The sequence below is a fragment of the Antennarius striatus genome, chromosome 14, assembly GCF_040054535.1.
Source record: "Antennarius striatus isolate MH-2024 chromosome 14, ASM4005453v1, whole genome shotgun sequence".
Taxonomy (NCBI): Eukaryota; Metazoa; Chordata; class Actinopteri; order Lophiiformes; family Antennariidae; genus Antennarius; species Antennarius striatus.
In genome coordinates, this window is record NC_090789.1 from 10,200,531 (window position 1) to 10,227,393 (window position 26,863).

At 40.5% G+C, this 26,863-nt stretch overlaps 1 protein-coding gene across 1 annotated transcript; it reads right to left on the reverse strand.

Annotated features, from left to right (window-relative positions):
* Window positions 1-1,796: 1,796 nt before the first annotated feature.
* Window positions 1,797-7,675, reverse strand: nrsn1l (neurensin 1-like). The gene is made up of 4 exons (XM_068333879.1): window positions 7,637-7,675; window positions 5,950-6,032; window positions 4,555-4,707; window positions 1,797-2,795 (listed from the first exon to the last, which is right to left on the reverse strand). The coding sequence occupies exons 2-4, from the start codon at window positions 6,007-6,009 to the stop codon at window positions 2,394-2,396; spliced, it is 615 nt and encodes a 204-aa protein (XP_068189980.1). The 5' UTR covers window positions 6,010-6,032; window positions 7,637-7,675; the 3' UTR covers window positions 1,797-2,393.
* Between the last annotated feature and the right edge of the window lie 19,188 nt (window positions 7,676-26,863).

Here is a 26,863-nt window from a genome sequence, read left to right on the forward strand (position 1 = left end):
TCAGCCGTGCAGACTGGAGACCAATCCTCCATGGCTCTGTCCCACAGCAGTGTGACTCACACTCTGAGCTTTGCACCCACTGGAGTGTATCAGCCTCCATCTTCACAGGAAACGCTGCCAATGCTTCCACTTTTCTATCTCATTATACACTTACATGCACTTGCTTATAAGCCTGCATGTTTAAATAAGCAATGCAAACATATACTCAAACGGTGCAAGGAATATGTTGACAACAGAAAAAGAAGTTTGTTTTTCTGATGGCAGTGATTCGCAGCTCTGATGTGATGATTTTGCCACAGGAGGAGGGAGGAAAGAAAAATTGCAGCATGAAAGCAAATCATAAAATAATGCATACAAAATGTTGGCTGCAGTTTTTTAGAATGTATTTTCCAAGGTGGCATTTTTCAAACACTTATATACAAATTTATAACTACTTTCTATTGTCTATCCAGCCATCGTCTTGTAAACAAGACAATCACAAATGTTTCATTTACGGCTGCTTAACAGGTCACATGTGTTATGGAGCCTATCCCAGCCCTCTGCAGGTGAGAAGCGGGGTGCACTCTAGATGCATGGCTGTAGTCACATGAAAAACAAACAAACACTCACACACACCTACGTGCAATTTAGAACTGATCAGTTCACCTAAACTGTATGTTTATGGAGGTGGAAGGAAGCCTGAGATCCTGGAGAGAACCCATGCAGACACTGAGGTGAAGTTGTGAACTTGAGTAAGTGTGCATATTTTTGAAGAAGTGTGACTTGTTTCATAGTGAAAATTAATCGTCCTTCCTATTTGTGTGACATCTGGGAGACAAGATGAGTCACACAACTGTGACTCATATCCCCATAGTAACACAATGTAGTCACACGCACGCACGCACACACAATGCTGCATATATCCTTAGCGATGCCTCACTTGCTATATCTCACAGGCAAATTATGTGACCACATCTTATCACTTATTGAGGATTAATAAGTGTTTAGTATGTATTAATGATGGTTTTGCACCCTTTGATGTTGAGTTCAACTTTACAGGAGTTATGAATAATAATTGTCTGACATTACATCTCCCATAACATGTTTTGTTTTTGACAGATCCAAACAGGTAATTTTTACTAGCATAAGGACATAACAAGTTAAGCTACCGTTTTCAGAAATATCCAGTTAAATGCTCAAAGGCCATCCACAGACATTCATAAAGCCAACAAATCCCACTGATACAAATAATTCTCTTCTCAACAGGAGGAAATGTTTAGTTTTCACTGCATGTATCATAAACCACTTTTATGAATGCACTTTCAAACTGTAAATCTATAGGGATCCCTCAACTGTTCAGCATCAGGTGAACATTTTAATTAGTTTAATACATGGACTATGACCAAATACTGGCATAGCATGTTTGTAATAATAATAAATTTTAAAACTTCTTGACAAACAAAATTATTTTGTTACAGATGATTTCACTAGTAAAAAGTAATTTATATGTATTTGATCAGCTGCTTTCTCTTGCAGTGTGTACTTGCATATTAAAAAGCTCACTTACTCTGGGTTAAAACAGGTTCATAATATTCATGTGGCAGTGGAATCCAATAATGAAACATTAACACAGCCTAACACATTTACATATGCAAATTTCAACTTTATTTTGGTCATTTATTTTGCTCCAAAGACACATCATCCTCTTTTAATTCAGTTATCTTCACCAGAGCCAATAACACAATAGAACAAAGAAACATCAATACAACAACATTCAGTTTTTCCTGACATTTTTTTCTAACTTGTATCTCCTGTTTTTCAAACTACAGTAATTTAACCAAAATTTTACTCCAGTGGCTGCTGAGGTTCCAGTGCCAAGTTTGTCACCTGTTCTTCACCTGTTACTTGTCACTACTGATGTAAACAAGAAATCTGATTGGTGGGAAAATAAGGAGGTGGCAAGTGTGGGGCCAATCAGCATTTGTTCGTAGGTGAAAATAGAGCACTTCAAGCCTGACTGTTGCCTGGAGACACAGATTGCAGGCAATTAGGAAACCAGATTACAGTGGGGAGAAAATAGGTGATATTGTCAATGAAGCACGAATTTGCGCATGTGTGTGGGTGTGAGTGCGAGGATGTGTGACTGTGCATGTGTTGATCACAGCAGGGTGAGCCTGTTGGATCCTGTATTCGCTGTGGACCCGTTGAATTGGTCCATTCTGCTGTTTAAAATCCGGTGTGTTCAGATTTATCTAACAATACCATCCAGCTTCCAAAATAAATATGACCATGTGACCATATGGATGAATTTTGATAAGTTAAAACACATCCAAATCAATCATAAGACCGGGTAAATGATGCCCTGGGACTAGAACCAACAACCAGATACGACACAAAACAGCAGGAATCCCTTTTTAAGAAGTTGGTTGCACAGTTTCCACTCTTGACAGTGTGACTGGTATCTTCTCTTCCACTCTGGGGGGCTTAGAGACCACATCCCCAGGAATCTTCCGCCTTGACCCAAACTCTCCCTTCCCCTCTCCTTCCCCCGTGAAGTGGAACAATGTCTCTTTTAAGTTGGACTTGGGGAAAATCCAAACAACAACTCCCATCACCACAAGGGCTGAGCCAAGACAAGACAGTGCAATGCCAGCCCCGGTGCTCATGTGCAGCCCCCTGTTGAAGCTTATGGCCTCGGTGTCCACGAAGAAAAGGTCTCCCTCTCCAAATGACTCTATTTTATGAGGGGTGGAATAACCAATCGAAAGGCTGACAATACCTGCAGTTAGCATTAGGAGACCCAAGCCCAAGGACACCTGGAGGAAGACAGAGATAGAAACCTGAATTGGTAATTTATGTCGTCCTGGTTGTGGTAATCTTTCCTCAGCACTCTTAAGAAAGGTCATTTTGTTGTTTGTAATGCAAAAATTCCAAATTGCCAAATGGGCAGGGGGCTATATGCAATCCCTCACCTTTACAAATATCACCCCACCGCTGCATGCAGTTCATCATGCAGAGACACCAATTGGAAATGCGCTGTGTGCACAATACATATATGAGAAGATTTTTACAAGGGGGGGTTCTACCAATCAGTAGAAGACACCGTGAGTCATGGAGGTGGCGTGTCTCTGCCTCCCCCAGAACACATATCTTTAAGATTAGAAATTGGGGAAAGATGGAAATCATAATCAAATTAATCTATGACACAAAACAATCTATTTTTTAAAGTCAGCGTTTAAGTTCTGTTAAAATAGAGGAAACTTAATGCTTTTACAAATGTAGTCAGACCACAAAGGGACTTAATCAGGTACAGTGATTGATGCAGTTACCAACAAAGGGATGAATAATGAATCCAGTTCAAGTCAGTCATACAATAGGAACATCACTGTAATTACATTGCAAATCGCTCAAAAAATAAAATAAAGGCCAGTTATTGTTCACCAATAATGATTTACGACTACGAGGACCATCCAACAACAGAAAATTACTCACAAGATAAATCTGTGTCTACTTACCGCATTCTTATTGTTTTATGTCCCATTCATGTTAACTAAACAATCTATACATATATACCACATGTGCTATAAGAAGTTTTACCCCTGAGGTCCAGTTATAACACATTTTAATCAGAAGTAGGTGTTACCAGTGGCTCAAACTGCTGAGCTTTGGTCAACATGAATTTGATCTGCTGTAACTGGCGAGGAAATGTTTCAATTTGCAGCTCTGGGGGTAAAATGATTTGTGTTTTTGCAGTAAATTCAACAGCCCCCCCCCCCACCACCACCACCACCCATGTGGGAAGAATGTAAGAAATACAGCATAATGAAATATTGAATATGATTTCCATTCTTGCTGTTCCCCTGCCAACAGCGAGGGTCTCTCTCCCGCTTCTCTTGTAGTTGGTGTGGCATTTAAAGTACTATCATTATATGAGTGGGAGTTTCTATGGTTACTATGATGCTCTTCTTTCAAAACTATTCAAATAGTTCATAGAAATTAAATTGTTTGTTCGAGCTTACTCTAAATCTTTCTCTCTAGGTGTTTAGATTATCATATTTGAAGTATATGAACGAGTGATAAAATGCAGTTATCTTTATAAATATTATTATACTGCTAATTATTAGATTTTCCTGATATTGTAAACAAAATGCAGTGTCATACATAACACCCTTTTGTCCGCAGGGTTTCTCATGGGACATAAGAAGTGAGAGATTTATTCTCTACATCAGTGAAATTCATTTACACAGAATTTAAGTGTGGAAGCTAATTGAATGAAATAAACCGCATTCCTTCCAACCACATCACTCCAGTGCACTGAAAAAAAAAATCATAACTATACATAATTATTACAACAGTGTCTGTTGTTCACTTAAAAACCCCCAATTATGATTATGTGCCTATTTTAATGTCCTAGATCCTCATGTCTTGTTATAATAATGTCATTTTAATTTTTTAAAATAAATTACGAAACATCTGTGAAGTGCATCTCATAAATGCTTCTAGGACTACTCCTGCTTTTGGTGTAAAAGGACATTAGAAGCCACAAACTCAGACACAGACTGAAGACTTCTTTACCTTCCACACAGCTGAACTCCACCACAGTATTGTCCTCTGACTCTGAGGTGACCCCCGGTCCTCTGGGTCTCTCTCCCACATGGAGGATGAACACTCCTCGTAGAAGTGGTGCAGATAGGAGCGGACCCCAAACTGGAGACAGCTTGAACCTGCCTGGAAGGATGAGGAACTCGATAACATCCGGAGTTTAATCAATATTTGATCAAATCTGTTAGTTTTGTAGAGGTTGCATATCAGATTACCGATCACCAAATGTAGTCTAAGTACCAGTGACTTACAGACTGAGGATCTAGACCAGTTTGAATGAGTTAAGAGATGCAAGGTACAATCATGTGCTCATTACGTTTTGTGTAAGTAATAATATTTTACTAACTCTCAAGAAGAGAGTCAGTAAAATTAATGATCTTCAGTGTTGTGAAAATATCTATAAATTCTCTGACAACTACATGAATAAAAATATAAAAGATAATTTTTCATTTTCAGTGATTGCTTCTGTTTGGGTCTACGTGAAACAAAAAGTTAACAATTATTACTATGTTCGCCCAAAGTCACAGGTGCTTCCAAAAAACAAATCTGTAGTTCTGTTGACTAACGGTAACCAACCTACAATATCAGTAATGGAAAGAAAATTTTCACAAAATCTAAAAACAAAAAATCAAGTTATCTTTACAGTTGGTTGAATGAAGATTGTGTGTTTTGTCATCCAGTCTGCCTTTTGCTTTAGTCAGATATGTCCCTCTTTACACACATTTTAAGATAACTTCACCCGAACAATTTTACAAAACAGACGATCTCTTTACATGTGCATGGTTGTGGAAAGAAATATACAAATCACATTAAAATGATGTTCACCTAGATGAAAGTCAATGTTTCAGGGAGCCCTGTCTGACTGCATTGGAGGGCTAAAGCTAATACGCACAACACTGGTGCTCATTAGTGTTAGGATAATATTTTGAAATAATCTAACTATCAAAACTGTCGGAGACAGCCTTTAGGTTCCGTTTTTTCACAGCTAGGCCAATAATCATTACATTATTAGTTTTTACATTATCCTTACATTTACTTTATCCTATTATTACATTATCCTATTGGTGACAGTACATCACGATTAAGATGAAGACCTGGACATGTAAGAGAAAGCTGTATTAATATAGGTCAGGCGCAAGGTTTGTGGACTAGAACAAGGAAATACCTTGTTTGTCCCAGTCACAATCATAAAAATGGTCATAGTTATTCTTTCAGCAGATTATTTTATTACTTATTGACCTTGATATTGTGAGCTGTAATGAAAGGAAGTCCTTTGTTGAGCTGTCTAATTTTATTGTGCATAACATTATTTAAGATGCGATAAAACTAAATAAATTTTAATCATCACCTGGGGCAAATAACACTCACCTCACTCCCAGAGGATTCTCCTCCTGAGGAACTGGTGCAGGCCTCAGAGCACAGCGCCATCCCACCAAACACACCTTGTTCACCTGCAGTAACAAACACCCTTTTAACTATAGATTATGTAATAGATATTCGGATAGACTGAACAGATGTAAATTGATATCCGTACACATTAGCTCCTGGGTTGTTGTGCCACAAACACTTTTATACTGCTGAATATGAATTTACCTCAATAAAAAGCTCCCTCCCATCAAAGTCTGCTTATAAATCTCAGCCTGTGTTGTCAGGTTGCTCCAGTTATTGTTTCCACATGTGAACGATTGACGGCTACCGTGGCCCTGAGGTGGCTGTTACCACCCACGGGTGAGTCACACATATGCAAGTGTGCACACTCTATTCTTCCTCGTACTCATATGCGCACATGCCACTCTGATATTATTCTCCCGAGGTGGTGTGATTGATTTCTTTTATTCTGTGCCTTCAAGCTTTTTCTCTTAAAGCAGCCACACACGCCTGATCTCAGCCTGTGCTGAAAAGTAAGTTTAACCTGCCGTTGAATCAAAGCCTGATGACAGCATCCTAATCAGTTGGGATGTGCACTGAAAAGAATAAGGTGATACGATCACAATACAGGGTTGTTATTGTAATCAATGTGACACACTGTTTATTAGCCTGTGCTCATTCTGTCTATGCTAAAGATATTAAGAATAGCTCTAAATGTCTCATTTGATGTTGTTATATTATAAGTAGCCACCAAGAGGTTTGAACATGATATAAATATCTGCAGATAGAAATCTCTGAGAACTGATACAAGTCACAAAAGAAAATGTAATTTTTTAATGTCCTTGCAGCTCTGGTAATATAAGATCATTGAAAGTCCAAATTTTTTACCTTAGAGAGAGTGCTTCCCAAACTCAAATTAGGGTAGTGCAATGTTTAAAAAACCCTTTTCTGGTTGATACAAAGGGCTGCTACACATAGACTATTAAATAATGTTAGTAAAATTAAAGTACTTCTTCAAACTTGATTCATTCAAATAAAAATAAATATTATTGTGACATATTACACATGTCTATCTTCTATGTACCACACCAAACACAACAAAAACATAATTACGTAGGGTTTTCACACCACGTGGATTTCCTGACTTTTCAAATATTCAAAATTCAAAAAAAAAAAAAAAGCTTGTACAGTGCTGCTCAATTTGTCCCAACTTTCTTCTATCCTCACGGGCGGTTTCAACCCAGGTTGGGCCAAATCCAAAAAGAAAGTTTAGACATTTCTTTTATATTCTAAGAACAGCCCGCAAACGTCGTGTTGTTGTTATTATTATAATTATAATTATTATAATTATTATAATTATTATTATTATTATTATTATTATTATTATTATAATTATTATTATTATCATTATTATTATTATTATTACTATTATTATTACTATTATTATTGTTATAATCATCATTAAAGAAACATCCGGAGTGGAAGGCATGGTGGTGATGGTGGGTCTTCTTAATCAGGCGCAGAAAGAAACTGACCGCCGGTACTGGACATCGGTGAAGCGTCGCGGCCGCGCAGCCTCATTTCACGCCGCACCTCACCCACAGCCTTCACTTCTAACCCTCCACATCTGCAGCTTCCTTCCTGTCTCCCCGACCGACTGTCAAACCTCGGAAGGATTCAGTCTTACCCCCTGGACGGAGCAGTCGCTCTTCTCATTGGGCATTCATGCACCTGTCGGACCGCTTGAGCTCCAGCTGCTTCTGATGTGAATCAGCCGAACGATTAACACACTGCGCATGCGCGAAAACACTGGAAAACAAACACCCTCTCATCCGCCACTGGTGTCTATCCTCAAACTATATTTTTTCGTCAAAATAAATTAATCCACACAGCCGAATCAGAAGTTGTATAGTCATTTTTAGAAGAAAACATCTGATTGATTAATGCTTGTGTGTCTGTCTGTCTATCTATCTATCTATCCATCCATCCATCCATCCATCCATCCATCCATCCATCCATCCATCCATCCATCCATCCATCCATCCATCCATCCATCCATCCATCCATCCATCCATCCATCCATCCATCCATCCATCCATCCATCCATCCATCCATCCATCCATCCATCCATCTATCTATCTATCTATCTATCTATCTATCTATCTATCTATCTATCTATCTATCTATCTATCTATCTATCTATCTATCTATCTATCTCATAAGCAATTGAAACTTAATTCTTTACTTAGGGCATTTATAAACCCAATATTGGGTCACTTCCAAATGAATAGTTTGTGTAATTTGCAAATAGCAACCCATATGTTGTTTCTTATAAACTTTTAATAATAGTAATGAATTAGTTAGTAGCAAAAATAAAGAAATAGAACAAAAATAACATTTTATTTATTGTAACATAAATGCTATAGCTTGTTATGTAGTCAACGTCAGCACCTAACTGGTCATTTCTCCCATCAATACTGGTTACAGCAGTAATCCTCCTCCGAATGAACTGGTACACCCTCCACATATGATCCGTATGGCCACCCATTTTTCAGTCAGAGCTCATCAAAGTTGGTGTTGAGCCTGTGGAGGACACCCACAGTGTGATATTCTTTCACTCAACTGACCCCACTGATTTTAAAAGGGGTTGAGGTCAGTTGCTGGTGAGTTCCAAACAGTGAGGCTATTTTCCTCCAGTGCCTGGCGGCGGTGTCCTATCAGCACAGCACCAGTGTAAGGTTGTCCCACTTGAACTCCGTCACGCCTCAGATGATAGCTCATTGTTTTTTTCATATGGGTGCTAATGGTCTCTGCTATGTTTGTGGTGACCAGTGGAAAGCTGCTTGTGAGGTGCACCAGGTGGATCTGTCGATCCTCATTCTTGGTCATTACACATCCTCCACTAGGGCCCACAGCAGTCTGTCAGCGTTCCTTATGGTCACATAATGACGTCTACATTAATATGCCATATTTGTGCACTCTGCCACTCTTGTCTGATGGACTGCCCTGTGTCATACACGCCAATGGCTACGATCTTGGCTGTGTTGACCCAGGTGTAGCATTCTCACAGCTGCCACTTCCTCTCCAGTCATTGTTCCCTTTCGTACGGATGGGCTAGTTTAACAAGAGAGGATGGGTAAAGACATTATTTCCCTTTCTCTAATAGTTGTGTTTTCATGTTTAACATTATACTGTACTATCCTACATATACTGTACTATCCTACAGCATAGAATGAAATGAAAATGAAATTCTAAAAGAGGCAAATGGCTTTTTCAAATCAGAGAAAAACATTGGTGTCTTTAAATCTTGAAAGAAGTGTAAAACATTAAATATGTGTCTTTATACCTCAGGAGATTAAAGCATTAGTCCCTCATCTCATCATCGGGTACCATAGATTCTCCCCTTGCCTGAAGCAATATTTAGTGGCAATATATGGAAGCCAGATTAAGTCTGCCTATATATTTATTACATTCTTAAAGTTGATGACTTGCCCTGCTGTCACTTATTCAGTTTCAATAATATGTTTGAAAATTTCCTTACTGGGAAAATTCTGTCCACTTATTATTGTGCATACATGCACGTTTTTAGGGTTCCTCAGTGTTTGCTCATCAACACTTTAGAGCTCATTAAAAATTTTCATTACTGGTTTCATGGTGGGTCATTGTAGCACTATGTCATTTTTAAAATGACATAGTGACTCCTATTGAATTAAAATGACTCCTATTGATTTTCAATAGGAGTGTCAAGTTTTCTTTCCCTGTTTTGTACATTGTTGTGTAACCTACACCCAACACATGATGAGCCCCCACTCTCCTGCCCTCAAATCCCACCAGGTACACAGTACCTATTAGTATCAAAACAGTTTATTTTTTGCCAGAGATGATCAGTGCCAAAAAACCCTAACAATAAAACAGCTTCTCGGCAAACCCGAACTCTAATAAAAAAATAAAGAGTTAAATGAAAGACAATCACCTTACATGAGCTCCTCTAATTAATCAGGAGAAAACATCTAAAGAAAATGGACTTCTCACTCCTACAAACCGCTAAGTACTCACAATACAAACATAACACTTTCACAGTTTAACTGTTGTACAGTCTTTCTCCATAACACATTTTCACAAATCTACTAAAGAACAGAATGTCAAAGTGTAACCTGTCAATCACATGTGAATTACTTCTTAACCGACTGCTGGTGTGGTTGAGGGAGAGTGGGGGTGGGAGGTGAGGAGGATGAAATGCTGACTGCGGGAGTTAAAAAAAACAAAACACTGTGGTCTGATCATTTTCCAACACCTGTTCTTCATCTGACAGTTGCCAACACATTCGCCAGTAAACACAGAGGAAGGAATTGTCAAAGGTCAAAAGGTCGTACATTAAACGTGTGAATACTGCGGGTTATAACAGCATTCGATGTCTACTTACTCATGGCTAAACTGTAACATTAGGAAGTGTTGTGGAATATTATATGTTGCCCAGACTTATTAAATTTCTTATTCAACTTATTCAATTTTTCACTGTGATTTAGGTCAACATAAATAAATGTCATAATATTAGGGGTCCCACTGGGGTTAATTGTGGAAGACGTTTTGTTTTTATGTCACCATCCAATGGTTTTATTTTATTTTCACCATGATTATTTTTCTGTTTTACTTTTCTATACACGGTGGCGCAGTGGTTAGCGCTGCCGCCTCACAACATGGCGGACCCGGGTTCGAGTCTCGCTCTGTGTGGAGTTCGCATGCTCTCCCCATGTCTGCGTGGGTTCTCTCCGGGTTCTCCGGCTTCCTCCCACCTCCAAAAGCATGCGCTTCAGGTTGATTGGCTGTCCTAAATTGCCCGTAGGAATGAGTGTGTGTGTGTGCATGGTTGTATGTCTTTGTGTGTGGCTCTGCGGTGCACTGGCGTCGTGCCTGGAGTGTCCCCCGCCTCACGCCCTATGCCGCCGAAATAGGCTCCGGCTCCCTGTGACCCACTGCAGTGGATATAGCAGTGATAATCTGAAGATGACTGACTGACTTTTCTATACAATTTAGCTGTTAGTTTAGATTTCTTTTATCAATCCAGATTTAAGATTGTTTCCTCTTACAATGCGTAGCATGTTGGCGCAGTGGGTAACGCTGTCGCCGCACAGCAAGGCTGTTCCGGGTTCGAGTCCCGCTCTGTGCGGAACGTGTTCTCCACATGTCTGCACGGGTTCTCTCCGGGTTTTCTGGCTTCCTCCCGCCTCCAAAAACATGCGCTTCAGGTTAATTGGCTGGTCTCAAATTCCCCGTGAGGGTGTGCATGAGTAGTTGTCTATCCTTTATGTGGCTCTGTGGTGCACTGGCGTCACGCCCAGAATATACCCTGCCATACAGCCCTAGTCTGCTGGGTTAGGCTCCAGCAACCCCTCGACCCGCGACAGCGGAAGAAGTGGACATGTGACGATGAATGAATACAATCACATAATGATTACTGGTATGTTTGGGCAGTATGATGGTCAGAACTGTTTTGTCACATTAAAGAGAAGAAAGTTTCTGTTCAAATCCAAATTTTTGGTCTTCTGTATTTAGTTTAGATGTTGTACAATGCAAAGAATAAGTACTGTTGATAAAGGTTGCACTATGTTAACAGTTATCAAGAACCCTAATATTTATTTTTCAGTGTCTAAATTCAGGAAAAAAGAAATCCAAAAGCCTGTGCAACATGACCATTCCATAGTTGAGTCGTTTTAACTTTTCAACAACAATGAGATAATTATTGAAATGTGAGGTAAGTTTTTTGAACAATTTTGGAGTCTCTGAAGTGCCCATCAAATGTCAATTTGACAGAATAGTCTACTTAATTTGACTGCTGCATTCGCTAGCTGTCAATGACTGATAATGCTTTGAGAGAAGGCAAATAGAGGAACAATTCTGCCTCTGTGTGCAGGAGCGCTCATTAAAGCGCAGGCTCTCTTCAAGGCATGATTCGCAGCAAAAGTATTGTAACAATAAACAACCATTCACACACACACACACACACACACACACACACACACACACACACACACACACACACACACACACACACACACACACACACACACACACACACACACACACACACACACACACACACACACACACGTAAACATAGATATGCTCCAATCTGTGTTCTTTAAATATTTCAATGCTTCCTGTAGATGCATTATTTATGCAGACTGTCAAAACAGATCCCAAATGAAAAGAAAGCAAATACTGTCATTTTCACAATTTATCCAACTGTGTGTGAAAAGTTTGTTTGCTTCTAGGCAGAATATATACGTGTGTGTGTGTGTGTGTGTGTGTGTGTGTGTGTGTGTGTGTGTGTGTGTGTGTGTGTGTGTGTGTGATAGAGAGAGAGAGAGAGAGAGAGAGAGAGAGAGAGACTCATCATCCTTTCATATTTGTTATACAGCCATAAAAGGCAGGATTAGACGGTTTCCAAGGTGCCCTGTTGTAAGAAAGACATTCATGTTTGTTGTTCTCTCTCTCTCTCTCTCTCTCTCTCTCTCTCTCTCTCTCTCTCTCTCTCTCTCTCATACACACACACACACGCACACACACGCACACACACGCACACACACGCACACACACACACACACACACACACACACACACACACACACACACACACACACACACACACACACACACACACACACACACACACACACACACACACACACACACACACACAGGTTTTTGAAGCTGATTGCTATCAGAAAGAGAAAAAAAATTCCATGGTTACGAGTCCAGCAAGGTCAGTCGCAGGAAGTGAGTGCTAGGTGTTGATTGGCTGACAGATAATTACAATTCCCTTTAAGATGATGTGCAAATATGACTTTTTTCATCTGCTCTATTTAGAAGCAGTTGTAAAGCATTATCAGTCATTTCAGCAGCAAGCCTCGGTGCCCTTATTAGTTCCTCTATTCACTCGCTTGCTAGGGTTATTATGTGGTGTGATAAATTACGCATTGTGCTTGTCTGGTATCTTAAAAATAACCTGTGCATCAACCCACACCAGACTATAAACCACTGTCAATACAGTGGAGCATCTAAATCGTCATGTTAATTACTTGTGAAAAGCCTTTCATTTATTTGCTTTTCAAATAGAAAGGGTGGAAATATTTTCCAAAGTCCTGATATTTAGGTTTGATGACAGACGACAGTTTCAGTCTTTCATTTTCTCCACCTGTCCAATCTAATCCAGGGTAGGGACGGTGGTCGCTATCCTGGAGGACTATTTTTGACAAGCTGGCAGTTCAGTGCAGTGATACTTGAGATATGTATTATTCTTACTTCATTTTGAAACTTCCACTTAAGAATTTGAATACAGTGAAAATGTGTAAAAAGAAAAAATATGCTTATTCAGTGTTTTGCAGAGAGAAACACTACTCTCATGTCTTCAAGCTAAATATAAAGTTACTGTACAATCTGACTACGTATTTAATTACCACCAACTACTAGCTTTTCTAAATTTAATTACCTGTACTTTTTTAGCAAAGCCTTTTCAAAGCTTCTTTATTCCGTGGATTCTTGTTATTGAGGTAAAGTAGGAGACTTAGCCGATCGTCATTAGTTTAAAAAGTTTATTCCTGACAACAAATCTAATACATTTATCCGGGCTCTACCACAGTCCCTGACTGCCGGTACTACACAGGTCTTACATCAGACGCAGCTGAAGAAGAGCAAATTCTATCCTGGCCCGGTCAAATTTAAACAATTCAGATTAAGAATATGCATGAGGGGATGTGTTCTCTTCTGGACCAATCCGATCGTGACAGGTTTCCGGCAGCATCTTCTCGACGTATTTTCCGTCTCCGGTCTCATCCTGTAAACAATCCTGCCTACATCCTGATCACCCCATGAGTGTGAAGACTTCCATAAATGGAACTGTTACCTTGGATGTGTGGGGGTGTGTAGGTTTGTGTTTGTGTGTGTGTGTGTGTGTGTGTGTGTGTGTGTGTGTGTGTGTGTGTGTGTGTGTGTGTGTGTGCGTTTGTGCGTGTGTGCGTGTGTGTGTGTGTGTGATTGTTCAAATGTGTACAGACTTCTAGGGTGAGAAAAGAGGGTGAGAAAAGATTAGATGAGTTCTGTGAGCTCTGTATGTACTGGGATAGGGTTCAAATGTCTGCAAAGATTAAATGAGATTGTGATTAAAGTTGACTACTATGAAGCTAGCAAAAGTAGCAAATACCATTAGCAAATAGCATGTGTATAATGTCTAAATCTCATCACTCCCCCTCTTGGCCTCGAAAGAGGCCACAACGAAAAACAAAAATGCCGTGAGCAAGTGATCAAAACCTAAAAATCAAAGTAAAAAAGAAATTAACAACAAAATACCCCTTTATTCAACCAAAGCTAATTCAAACCCTTCTCGTTGTTCTGCAGCAGGAATCTGGAGGTATTGACCCTTGGGATCCCCCAAAACATAAGAAGAAAAGTAAATGAAGACTAAAGTAACTAAAGTAAGTGTAAGTCCCTTCCCCCTCTGGGACTGGGGAAACCCCAGCCCACCAAAAACCCACATGTCTTTAAGTCGAAGTATCAGGTCTAAGCATAGAATAATGATACCACTTGGGTCCCTTGCCGTCCAGCCGGACAGCCCTGTCAGTCCGTGCCACAACCTTGAATGGACCCGTCCAGCGAGGTTCAGCCCACTCTCTGGACAGACTTTTCAGGAAGACACGATCCCAGACTGGAGAACCGTGGTCAGGAGCTGGAACTGCAGCCGCAGAACGATACTGGACCTGTTGAGACATGTCATGTGCCAAAGCATGCAATTGATGCCAAGACATTTTGGAGGAAAGATCAGGAAGTGGAACTTCCTGGTATGGAATCAAAGAACTAGCCGGGCCAGGCAATAACCTGCCCGTCAACATCTCATAAGGGGAGAAAACAGTCCTGGTGTGGGTTTGACATTGAAATATTTACAGGTTTCACACTCATTACAATGATTCCAGATCAAATCGGTCATGTTAGGGTGCCACCATTTGGACAATTTTGCCAGCATATTCTGAACGCCAACGGGAGCCGGACTGTGGGCCTCTGATAACACTGTTTTGGCAGAACCTGTGGTTTCCTCGAGAAGCCCATCAATGATATGCTGTCTGATTGCTGTCTCATTGACTGTGGTACAGGTACATTGAAAGTGGAATACATGGTTCCAGTGTCTACCAGGCATCTGATAGCCTTACCGCACACAGTCATATGAAGCATTGGTTTTGCCGTTCCGTTGCTTCTGGGGCTGCCCAGGCATCCCTAGGCTGTCCAGTAGGGGTCCTCCTCCCCCTCTGTCACTGTTTCCCCAGTGTAATATTGAATATATTGCTGTTGTCCAGTCGGTCCCCCCAGCCGCTGGTTGTTTGGTGCCCATGGATAGATGCCCCCTCCACCACGTCCTGGAGCAGGTGGAAATCCTCTGCCTCGAGGTGGTCGTGGACCGTACCATTGTGGTCTTAGTCGGGCCTGTGGGCAACTGCGACTCCAGTGATTAGGATCACCACAGATGAAACATCCAGGCTGATTACCTGAGTATGATCTGCTGCCGCTATAGCTTTCACCTCTTCCTCGTCCTCCTCGGGCCCCAGACCAGCCGTCACGACCCTGCCACATAACACTGCCAGCGGAATTAGACTCAGCTAAGTTTAATTCAAGTAATTGTGTCTGCATGTGTTGGTTGACAGTGTTGTGGTCAGCCTCTGTTCTCTGATAATGTGTTAAATGATGCACAAGGTGATGGTGGAAATGACCTTCTGCCATAATCAAGAAATCTGGATCGCCTGTTAATTTGCTCTTCAGGGGAAGTGGCAAACCATTCAAGAGAGCTGTTCTAAACAGTGTCTCAGTTACCTCATTGTTGGAGGGATGTGCTCCCGTTGCCGTTGACAATTTGGCCAGACAGTTGTCATAATACACCAATGGTTCCTCCTTACCATCCCATGGGAATGAGGTGGGGGTGTTTCCACGGGGTGTCGGGAATTCTTCTATCAGCACATTAAACAAGGCTCTGGCATACAGTCCGAACGGTTTCTCTGCTCCCACACCATGCAATCCTGCTGCTGTTTTAACAGCTGAAATTTTCATAGGGGTGAGTGCAGTTCCTAACAATTGCAACACATCTCCTACTGCTAAAGTTTGATCTGAGGTCTTGGCTAACATGTGTCCAATCAATTGATCCGCTCCTTGAGACAGGGGTGGTAACTTTTTAGCCATGCCATTGACATCGGTAAATAAACGGTTTATTTTCTCTCAAATTATCTTGCTAATCGATTCTCAGGGGCATCTGAAGATAAGTCTTACCACTGCACGTGTGTGGCGGGATACCTTCTTCCTCCCCTTCGTCACGAGGGTGTGCTGCTGACTTAATGTACCATTCATTCTCACCTGCAATTTGATTTGTCAATTTATACTCATCTGGAAATCAACGTGGGATGCCAATCGCATCTGTGTAGACTGGACCGTCCTCCAGCATCGTGGTGTATGAGCTCAGGTGTGACCATGTCATCACCTCAGCCTTGGACACATTGTAAATCTGTATGGGAGAAATGAGACACACAAGTGCACATCTTCCTGCCCAGTTTGGGACAAGGAGTCATTTGTGTCTTGGTTTTAGTCTTGTTAATTGACAGTTGAGCTTGAGCGAATTGCAACTGTATTTTTCACAAGTCAGTTTCTAAATCAGTAAATTTCTTTTGGCATTTCTCATAGAAGTGGCAACATCTCTCTGTCTCCACTCTTTCCCTACTTGACTTTGCTCTCTCTACAACAACCTCCACTATCTTCCTTATCAACTTTCTTTTGCTCTCGTGATCTTCCAACAGGGATTGCTGATATCCCCTCTCTCTCAATTACAACTTCCGCTTCTCTTACTTGTCTTACTTCTTCTAGTTCCTTTCTCATCTCATACTCCACTCTCTGCTCTGTCTGTCCCTCTCTCTCTCTATTATTGCCATTTTTAATCCAAATAGAGTTTGACGTGCATCATCTGTTTCTCCTTCCTCTTCAGTTTTAAACACTCCCTCTTTTATATGCCACAGAGGTTGTTGACTAGCTGAACTAGCTGTGACATTTGTGATTGATGGGTTATTTTGTGTTTGCTTTAACATTTCTCCTGAGCTTAAGGCCCACTGGTGAAATGTTCCTCTTTACTTTGAGTTGGCATGTTCCTGAATGGAATGTTATCCTTTTTTAAAAAAAATAAAATGCCTCCCTATCTCTAGTAAAACTGTTGTCCTTGTCCATGGGCTCCAGCTGCCGCGGGAGGGCCCGTCCCCCGCCAGACAAAACACCAAGCACAGGACAGGGGGGGGGGGTTCTGCTGTTTTCTACACAATTTGAAGGAAACACAATTTTGGATCACACGCCGAGCGAATTTCAAATCATCCTCTATTTTTTAGCAATTTCCCTCTTTTCTATAAAGTTTTTTTGAAGACTTTATTGATTAAAGAATACTCCTACAGGGAAATTATTTACCTATGTTAAATACACGTTCAGTCATACAGCATATGTTACATGAGAATACACAATAATACAGTTATCACAGTTAGACAACACAGCATTCACACTAAATAAACACAAGAGACATATAAACATGACTGTATAGACAACACACAACAAAACCTAACAGCATAAATAGAGTGCAGAGATTGCACAATAGCTCATAGATCCAATTGGATCTCAAGATAGATGCTACACCTTACTCACCTGGACTTGTTTTAAAAAGCCTCTTTATTTGTATTACATTTATTGTTTGTGAGCTTGTTGTTCTGGGATCAGAAACGGTCTTGTCAGACCTTCAATCAGATTTACAGACCATTTGTTCAATCAATCAACTGTTTAATTTGCTTAATTGGATGAAATCTTTATTTTGGCAAGCTTGCATAACATTTTTCCCCAGGTACCTGGTTTTCACTTGGTGGCTGTCTCCCCAGATTTTGTCGTTCCGAGCAGTCAGTGGCCCTCCTGGTTCAACCCTATCTAAAATAGTTTTACTTTTTTTCTTTTCAAGCCTTTCAAACATCACACTCTGTCCCTGATCATTCATTCCATTCATTTCATAGAATCCCCCTTCATCACATTCACCTTCCATTTCACACAATACAATGCAATACAACACAATATTCAACAAAACACTTTATCACATCTCCTGAATCGCCGTCGGAGAGACTTTAACCCAAGAATATTAACCGAATTGCCGTTAGGAGGGACTCTAACCCCAAGAATATTAACCGAATCGACGTTCGGAGGGACTCTCATCCCAAGAATATTAACCGAATTGCAGTTCGGAGGGACTCTAACCCCAAGAATATTAACCGAAATCGCCGTTCGGAGGGACTCTAACCCCAGTGGTACTTCTCCGGAAGGACTACAACCAATCTTATCTTATCTTACCTTATCTTATCTTAATGAACCGATCCTACGACATTATCACTCATCTCCTTGAATTTAGTCAGCTCAATTGCAGAAATTTGCTTGTTACAACAGGTTTTCTGCTTACCTTTGTTAATTGTGGCCACTGGGAGATGAAAAACAATGTTTTAGACTGGATCGTCCGAGGTCGCTGTTGCTGTTCTCGGGCGCTGTCGCTGCTGTCGTCACAGAGTTGACAAACCTTCGTCTTCCCCTCTCACCATGTTGGGTGCCAAAAACTGAAGCAAAGTCTTTTCAAAGCTTCTTTATTCTGTTGGTTCTTGTTATTGAGGTAAAGTAGTTTAATAAGTTTTCATAAGTATTATGTCATATTCCTGACAACTAATACAGATATTCGGGCTCTACCACAGACTGCCGGTACTACATGGGTCTTACATCAGACACAGCTGAAGAAGAGCAAATTCTATCTTGGCCCGGTCCAATTTAAACAATTCAGATTAAGAATATGCATGAGGGGATGTGGTGTCTTCTGGACCAATCCGATCGTGACAGGTTTTCGGCCGCATCTTCTCGACGTAGTTTCCGTCTCCGGTCTCATCCTGTAAACAATCCTGCCTACATTCTGATCACCCCATGAGTGTGAAGACTTCCATAAATGGAACTGTAACCTTGGATGTGTGTGTGTGTGTGTGTGTGTGTGTGTGTGTGTGTGTGTGTGTGTGTGTGTGTGTGTGTGTGTGTGTGTGTGTGTGTGTGTGTGTGTGTGTGTGTGTGTGTGTGTGTGTGTGTGTGTGTGTGTGTGTGTGTGTGATTGTTCAAATGTGTACAGACTTCAAGGGTGAGAAAAGAGGGTGAGAAAAGATTTGATGAGTTCTGTGAGCTCTGTATACTGGGATAGGGTTCAAAGAGTGTGATTAAAGTTGACTACTGTGAATTTAGCAAAAGTAGCAAATATGCATTAGCAAATAGCATGTGTATAATGTCTAAATCTCTTCACCTTACATGATGTATCTTACTGGTTTAACTAACATGTAAGATATTTATTGTTTTTGGCGCAAATAAATATATATTTATTAGCTTTACACAGTAACAGGTGATCCCTCTAAGTGAAGGTCAGGGTGTGATTTGGCTACTTTGCCATTCATAGTCGTATACCGGATGAGTAAAAGTTACCATTTTTTGTTTCAGTCTGCTGCTGGAATTCACAGCAGAGTCATTCTCAAATTGCGCTAGTTGGTACCAATCCTGAATTCTCTACAGTTAAGCTGCTAAAGCTTTATTTATATTAAGGAGGTGCTTAATTAACTAAGATCTGTGGTGACAGCACTGACTTGATCAAATTAGGGTCATTTTCTGGTAGTTTCTGCTTTGAGGCTGTTATGGAGGCCTTTCAAATTCAAGTGACTGTAAGTGTTAATAGTGTTCACCTTTAGTAGCAAATAGTATGTTTAAGGTCACTGAGTAACATCTTGAGGAACTCCTTTAAGAACCAGACAAAAGCTGTTATGTGCACCCTTGTAAGTAATCTAACTCCAAATAAGATATAGTAGGCTTTTAAATTCTTCATGTGCTTTAGTCTTTTTTATTCTCACCGTCTCACACACACATACACACATCTCACATACATTTTAATGTATTTTACGCCCTTCCGTCTATCTGAAACCAATGCATTCGGATTTACAAAAAAGCATGTTAAAACTTAAAACCATTCTATCATTGTCTTGATTGAAAGCAGGCTTTGGCTTATCTTTTAATAGCACCAAATGCTTGTTAAGTCAAATTTCCTCTTTTTCTGCTTTGTATCATATCTCACTGAAACTCAAGCGTATAATCAGGATACATCAGCCTATCTCAAATACAGGCATACCTTTTTAATTGCATCATTAAATGCTGGTCAGATTCACGCTGCTATTTTCTATGTCCTGCATAATAGCAGGTATGGCAGACACGCAGATATAGTTGCTGTTAAAACCTCAAATCTTTTTTTTTTTTTATCTTCAGTGTAGCTACGCTTTTAGAAAGCACACATTTTAATTGCATAATAAAATCTCTGCATAGGACGTGTTTCTTCTCCCTCTGTTTGCTACATGAAGTGGAGCTTCTGTGGCGCTATAGGCAGGGTGACGGTAGTGCACAGTTCAGAAGGTCACTAGATGTGTTGGTGGGTGTGGTGCCAGCCAGCGACTGCGTTACATCATGCAGAGCGTCAGATAATGGCACATTAACATGAATAATGCATCCCATGTTGACAAGCGGAGGGAAACACACAGAGTCTAAATATTCTATAAGGAGAGGAATTCATAGAATAGAATAGCACTTTGGGAACTAATGGGCCGTCAGGTGTCACATCCTATGATGAAGAGCCAGAGGAGTGTGTGCGTGTATCTGTGTGTTGATGTGCTCCTGTAGCGTGGATGTAGCGCTCGTTAATGTTCAGTATGGGCTATAAAACCTTTTCTCAAAAAACCTTTTTAAGTTTATTCTCATTCTGGGTTTGCTTCGCCTGCACTTGTCAGGATGGAAAAGTCTGAAAATATTGTAAGCAGTCCCTGTGCAGTTTTCACCGTAATTTGAATTCCAGACAGCAGAAGCCTTGAGGAGAGTAAAGGCAGAAATAAAGCTGTCACAGTCTGACCATACCATGATAAAATCCATATTATTTAAATGTCTTCCAGCTCATTCGCTGATTGATTATTATGATTATTTGAAGTTACTATCATTGCAATTAGGTTATGTCATCATCCATATTTGTTTGTTTACTCATTTGTTCACATGAGGAGAAATGTTGATTGGATTATGATCAAATTTAATGAATTCACAATCAGGCTCTGGGAGATTAAAATATAGATTTTATAGCACAGGTGGAGACACAGCACTGATAGTATGGAGCTTAAAGTCACATGATGAAGTGTAACACCACTATTGATTTAACATAAACAAATGGTGATAAACATACGATTCCAAAGGCTAGAAAGAGGTTATTAGGTTGCATTACCTACATTATTTGGCATTAGGTGACTGACACCACAGTGTGTGCCCTGGTTTCAATCAAGTAATATACTCTTTTTTCATCATGAACACTTCTTTATTTCCTGAACATTATAATTGAAAGTCGTGAATTTGGTGCTATTTCATTAAAATATGAGCAGAACGTACTTAAAATATCAAACATTAATGTCTCTTTCAAGCTGAATGCCTGGCTATCATAGTATATTCTAATGGCTTAGCCTTACAAATGCATTATTGGGTAAGCAGCATATTGAAGGATAGGTATAAAATTATCTTGAGAAAACCTCAAAAACCATTCATGCCGACTCATATTAAAATAATTAATGGTTAACAGCAGGGCAGCGTGTTTTCCAGCAAACATTACTTAAACAGGTGAAGTACCGAATTTCCTGGGACTGGTCAGGCTTTAGATACACATTCGTATGCAAGATTGAGTCGCTGGTGGCTCTGATCTTTTCATGTTTTTGTTGACCATTAAAAGTATGGAGAAGATCTGAAGGGAGCTAATTTGACAGCATCATCAAAATTTTCTTTTAATCTGCAAAAGCATCCATAGTTGTCAAATGAATATGTGTACGATAAAGATGTGATTTCATAGCGTGTAAATCCAGATTGTTATACCGTAGATAGAAATTCACACTGGACCGAAATCTTACATGCTGATTTCAAGAGTCATGAAAGAGATTCCAAATGAGATAAAATCATCATTATCAACTGTTGTAGTCATGTTCCAGCTGCAGGCTAAAACGTTTCACAAATCCTGTTAGATTCTACATGTTAAAGGATGAAACACAACCAACTTAAATGTTCCTCCATGCTTCAAGACCCTGAAGCATGGCTCCCCTTTATCTTTCACCCCCAGAGGACGAATTTCATCATTGAGCCAGTGATTACCATTTTAATACATTCCATTCCATATTCAGATATTCCATTCCATATCTATCTATCTATCTATCTATCTATCTATCTATCTATCTATCTATCTATCTATCTATCTATCTATCTATCTATCTATCTATCTATCTATCTATCTATCTATCTATCTATCTATCTATCTATCTATCTATCTATCTATCTATCTATCTATCTATCTATCTATCTATCTATCTATCTATCTATCTATCTATCTATCTATCTATCTATCTAGTTATCCATCCATCTATCCATCTTTCTATCCAGCTCACGTCTCTCCTCTCCGGCAGACTGACCCACTTCTCCTCCTGTACTAGAAGCAGACTGTGCCTGGAGGGAAGTCTGTCCACGACATAAGGCCGCTGCAGAGCTGACTGGTTCAGGGGTCCATCTCAACGGGCTCCTTCTCCTCCCCGTCTTCCCTCAAGTCATTACAGGGCGGGCGAGCAGACAGAGGGAATGGATGGCTTTCATTCCAACCAGCCGCTTCCACTTGCCTGATCATTCAAGGTCAAATCGAGCAGATCAATAAGACAACACTGATGTATGAGGAAGTGGGTAACGTCTGCGTGTCCCTGGGTTACACCGATAAACACCGTGACAGGGTCAGACACAGTGTGGGTTCTCAATTTCTATATCAGACACTAGATGTCAGTAGACTCCAGCGCAGGCAGGCCTTGGTGTCATCTCTGGCTTTTCAGGGCAGGTTCCTTTGTTTCTTGAATACTCCTCACACCACAGAATAGCAGACTACATATTTTAAGTCGATGTGTTTGTCGATGCAGCTGCTTCGCTCAGAAATTCAGCGGGGTTTTTGTGAAGCGAAAATCCTGGCGGGAAGTGTTCACACTTTGTTTGAGGAGTTGAATTAACAAGTTAAATTTGACTGTAGTCACAAATAGAACAAGAAAACAACAAAAACTTATTTTTAATTAATTATTTCACGTGAAGTCATTACTCTAATAACAATTTTCTACAACGTTAAATGTTGCTTTTTTCAAACTTGTGGAGATCAAAGATAAATTGTCATGTTTTGACACTGGAAGTATCTTTGTCTTTCCAGCGTGATGGAGCAACTACATAAATGTTTCAAATCATACATCTGCTTCAAATATACCTGGAACGCATCAGTGGTTTCCATGAGGCTAAGTGTGTCATCAATATTAAACTTTCATTGAGGATGGTGTCTGCTGTCACATTTCCAGACATCAAATTCTCACAGTATAGATCCGTGAGTTTCAGTGTAATCTAATAACAATGTGATATTAACATGTTGGGGTAAGGATTCATTATCATATCAATAACAGCATTTATCATTGATATAATTAGACAGCTGACTGGATGTCATTCAAAATTGACATATATAAATTGTACCCTGCACCCCCCCCCCCCACAGACACACACACACACACACACACACACACACATACATCCTCAATCCCCAAGAAGTCATTAATGTATCCTGGTGTAATATTATCACATGGCTACATTCCTCTCCTCTATGTAATCTAATTCATCAGTCTAATAGGTCATAATTAATTGCTCCATTATTAATCGAATGATGTCATACCTACATCCCTTAGGGTGAAATGAGCTGTCCATCATGAGGAACGCAGCCTACCAGTGTCAGGTGTATGTGTGCTGGATGCAGCAGTCATAGTTTGAGCTTCACCTGATGCATGGCGCTCAGGGGTGTCAGAAGCTCATCAAACTCCACCATCCACTGATCAAATTTATCCCTGTTCTGCATGACCATGCGATTACTGCTGATTACCTCAGGTCAGGAGGTTCAAACATCATTGGGGAGGATATTATGCCACAGTGAGACATGAATATTTAACTGTCTCATTCTGGTGATGCTCTCCTCTTTGGCTAACTCGAGCCAGAGGAGATGATGATTAGCTGCGCAGACAACGCTAACGACCCAGGATGGATTAGAGTGGATGGCCATTGAATATGCCAATGACATGGAGTGGACAGCCTTGTTCGTGTAGAGGAATCAGGTGCTGGAGCCGGAGGGGAGGGCTTCAGCCGGCGTATTCAATTTAATATAGTTATGATCCTTCAGATTAATAGTTTTAAGCACTATATAGTAGTTCATTGGAGTTGGTCGTGGCAAATTTGCACTGCCTTCTAAAGAGATTCATAGGATGATGCAGGATGTAATCCAGCATTGCCGTTAAGAATTTTAGCTAAGTATCTCCTTTTTACTTTCCTTCTCGCATCAGACTCCTAATGGCCAATTTAAAAAATCTGTAGCTGCTGCTTGACATTAAAGAGATTAGTCTGGCTTTTACTATGAACACACTATATTTGTCACTGTGGTTATCAGTGATGGTCAGTTTTTTATTTGTTTGCTTCTTTGTTTTTTGCAATTTGCAACTTTCAATTTTCCAGGCAGGACTGACACAGGCTAGAGGAGGTTTTTATATCATATGCATAAATACCTCTAGTATGAAAACAAGAAATGACATAATTGAATCAAACAGGGTGGAAATTGTGAGGTTTAGAAGTTGCATGCATCCCGAAAGAATCACAATGCGATGCAATTATTCAAAAATACTGGAGAGAATCTCACATTTAAACATTTTCTATTTCCCAGAAAACTAAACTAACATCTAAAAATGTATCTCTTATTTCCTTAAATGATGCTTAAACATCAGCAGTGGTTGAGTTTATTGGTTTGTTTTAAAAATTCAAAGTATATGGTTGTAACTTTAGGTGAACCACTTTGTTCTGGTTCTGAATCAGAATGACAGAATAATAGGCCGAAACTAACATGCAGCTTTTCATGAAAGCATACAGCTATGAGAAGTTTAGACCGATATTAAGCATACATCACCCCAATGAAAACTACCTCAAACACACACACACACACACACACATGCACACAGAGAAATGTATTTTTTAACCACCTTGCCAGAACTGGCATTGTATCATTGTCAACCATCTGCCCCTTTGTTTCAAGCAACATTGTAACCTTTACCAGAATGTGTGTATGCGTCTGTGTGTGCATTTCTCTGACTCGGTGTTTGTTATCACTGGCGAGCACACTCGCCTGCATATCCAGTGTGTGTTGTGACTGCCAGACGTCCATTTGGTCGGGGAGTATTGCCAAGGTGAGGTGGAGGTCAATTCTACACAGCTGAATCATTGAACAGCACTGAGCTGAGCAGCTGCCAAGGCTGGCAAAGCAAAGCATAACACAATGTCATCATCTGGGTACAAAATAAGCACAGTGTGGACTGTGTCTCCAAATGTTAGGGGTGAGTAAAGATTTACACCGTGACACATTGGTTTTACAGAAAATGGCTAATTTACTTTTGCTTTCCAGACTGTGTGTTTCTCATCTGAGGTTTGATATGAATTAAAAAAAAAAGATATTGTCTCTTAACACACAGAACTGGTGGTCAAGGCTGTGTTTTTTTCTGTGTGGGGCCAGAGATGCACAGTCCCCACTGAGTGTTCCTGCTTTCATCCTTGGATCTGATCAATAATGGATGGAACTCCCACAGCTTGCAGGCAAGGACTGCTTGGAAAAAACTTGGAAAACCAGCCGCAATTCTGCTCGCCCTGGAGTGTCGCGCTGGAGACAGGGCCGCGCTTGGCCGCCAATTAGCACCAACATTTTACAGTCGCTTGCTGGGTGCAACTGTTTGCAGCCACACTCAAACACACACACAAAATGCACACACTGACAGCCACCTCTGGAGAACTGCTGACCTACTCCCCTAACCACTTTATTGATCTGTGGGCCAAAGATGTGAAAGCCTATTGAGGTCATCATTAATGATTCATCATATCTAGAAAATGTCAAATGTGGCTTGGGAGCGTAAACATGAATGCGTCAGATGTTATGGACTAATAAACATGTGAAAGCTTTGAAGAAATCCTCCATGCATCTATATGAATCATAGATGTGAGAAGAGAGGATACTGGGTATAGAAATGGCGATCCGATGGGGTGAAGCAACCATTTCATCACATTTTGTTCTGAGGCTGTCACTCACTTTCCTCAGAACTCCCACAGTGAGATACATGTTATCCTGAATAATCTTCCACTTGCTCTATGTCTTCTGTGCATTGCGTGGACAACGGGAAGTAATCCGACCAACATAAGATCAACGTATTCCCGTAAAAGTATGGGGGTCTGCTGTTATTTGATGCTTTTAGTCTGTGCGGTTACCCTCTGATAAATATTCTAGCACACGCACACACACATTCATATATATACAACACATTAGCTATTCCACTGAGACCCATGCACATGCATGCTATCCCACAGGGACAGATTGAGTGTAGCAGCCGTGCACTCTGAGACGTGCGATCTTGGGTTTTGAGACCTTTCGTGCAGCCATATATACACCAATACACTTAAATACCAAATAAACAGATGGCTCTCAGTCCACTGTGAGAGTTTCCCTGCCGTGCGTAGAATCATGTGAAAAACTTCTCTGTTGTTTTCTTACAGGCCCGCTTGTGGAGGTTCTGTAATTTGGGGCCCTCTCTCACCAGCCTCACAGATGGGCTCCCGGGTCCAGCACAGAAGTGCATTCAAAAAATCTTTGGTTAGAATTTACCGCTCAGGCCAAACACAGGCCGTCCTTCTGTGGGAGTCC

Bases quoted from the DNA above. Each gene is read 5' to 3' on its own strand.
- nrsn1l (XM_068333879.1), bottom strand. From the start codon at position 6,009: ATGGCGCTGTGCTCTGAGGCCTGCACCAGTTCCTCAGGAGGAGAATCC. The intron at 4,708-5,949 runs GTGAGTGTTATT...TCATCCTTCCAG, and splicing joins GAGAATCCTCTGGGAGTGAG to GCAGGTTCAAGCTGTCTCCA. The intron at 2,796-4,554 runs GTAAAGAAGTCT...GTCTTCCTCCAG, and splicing joins GGAGTTCAGCTGTGTGGAAG to GTGTCCTTGGGCTTGGGTCT.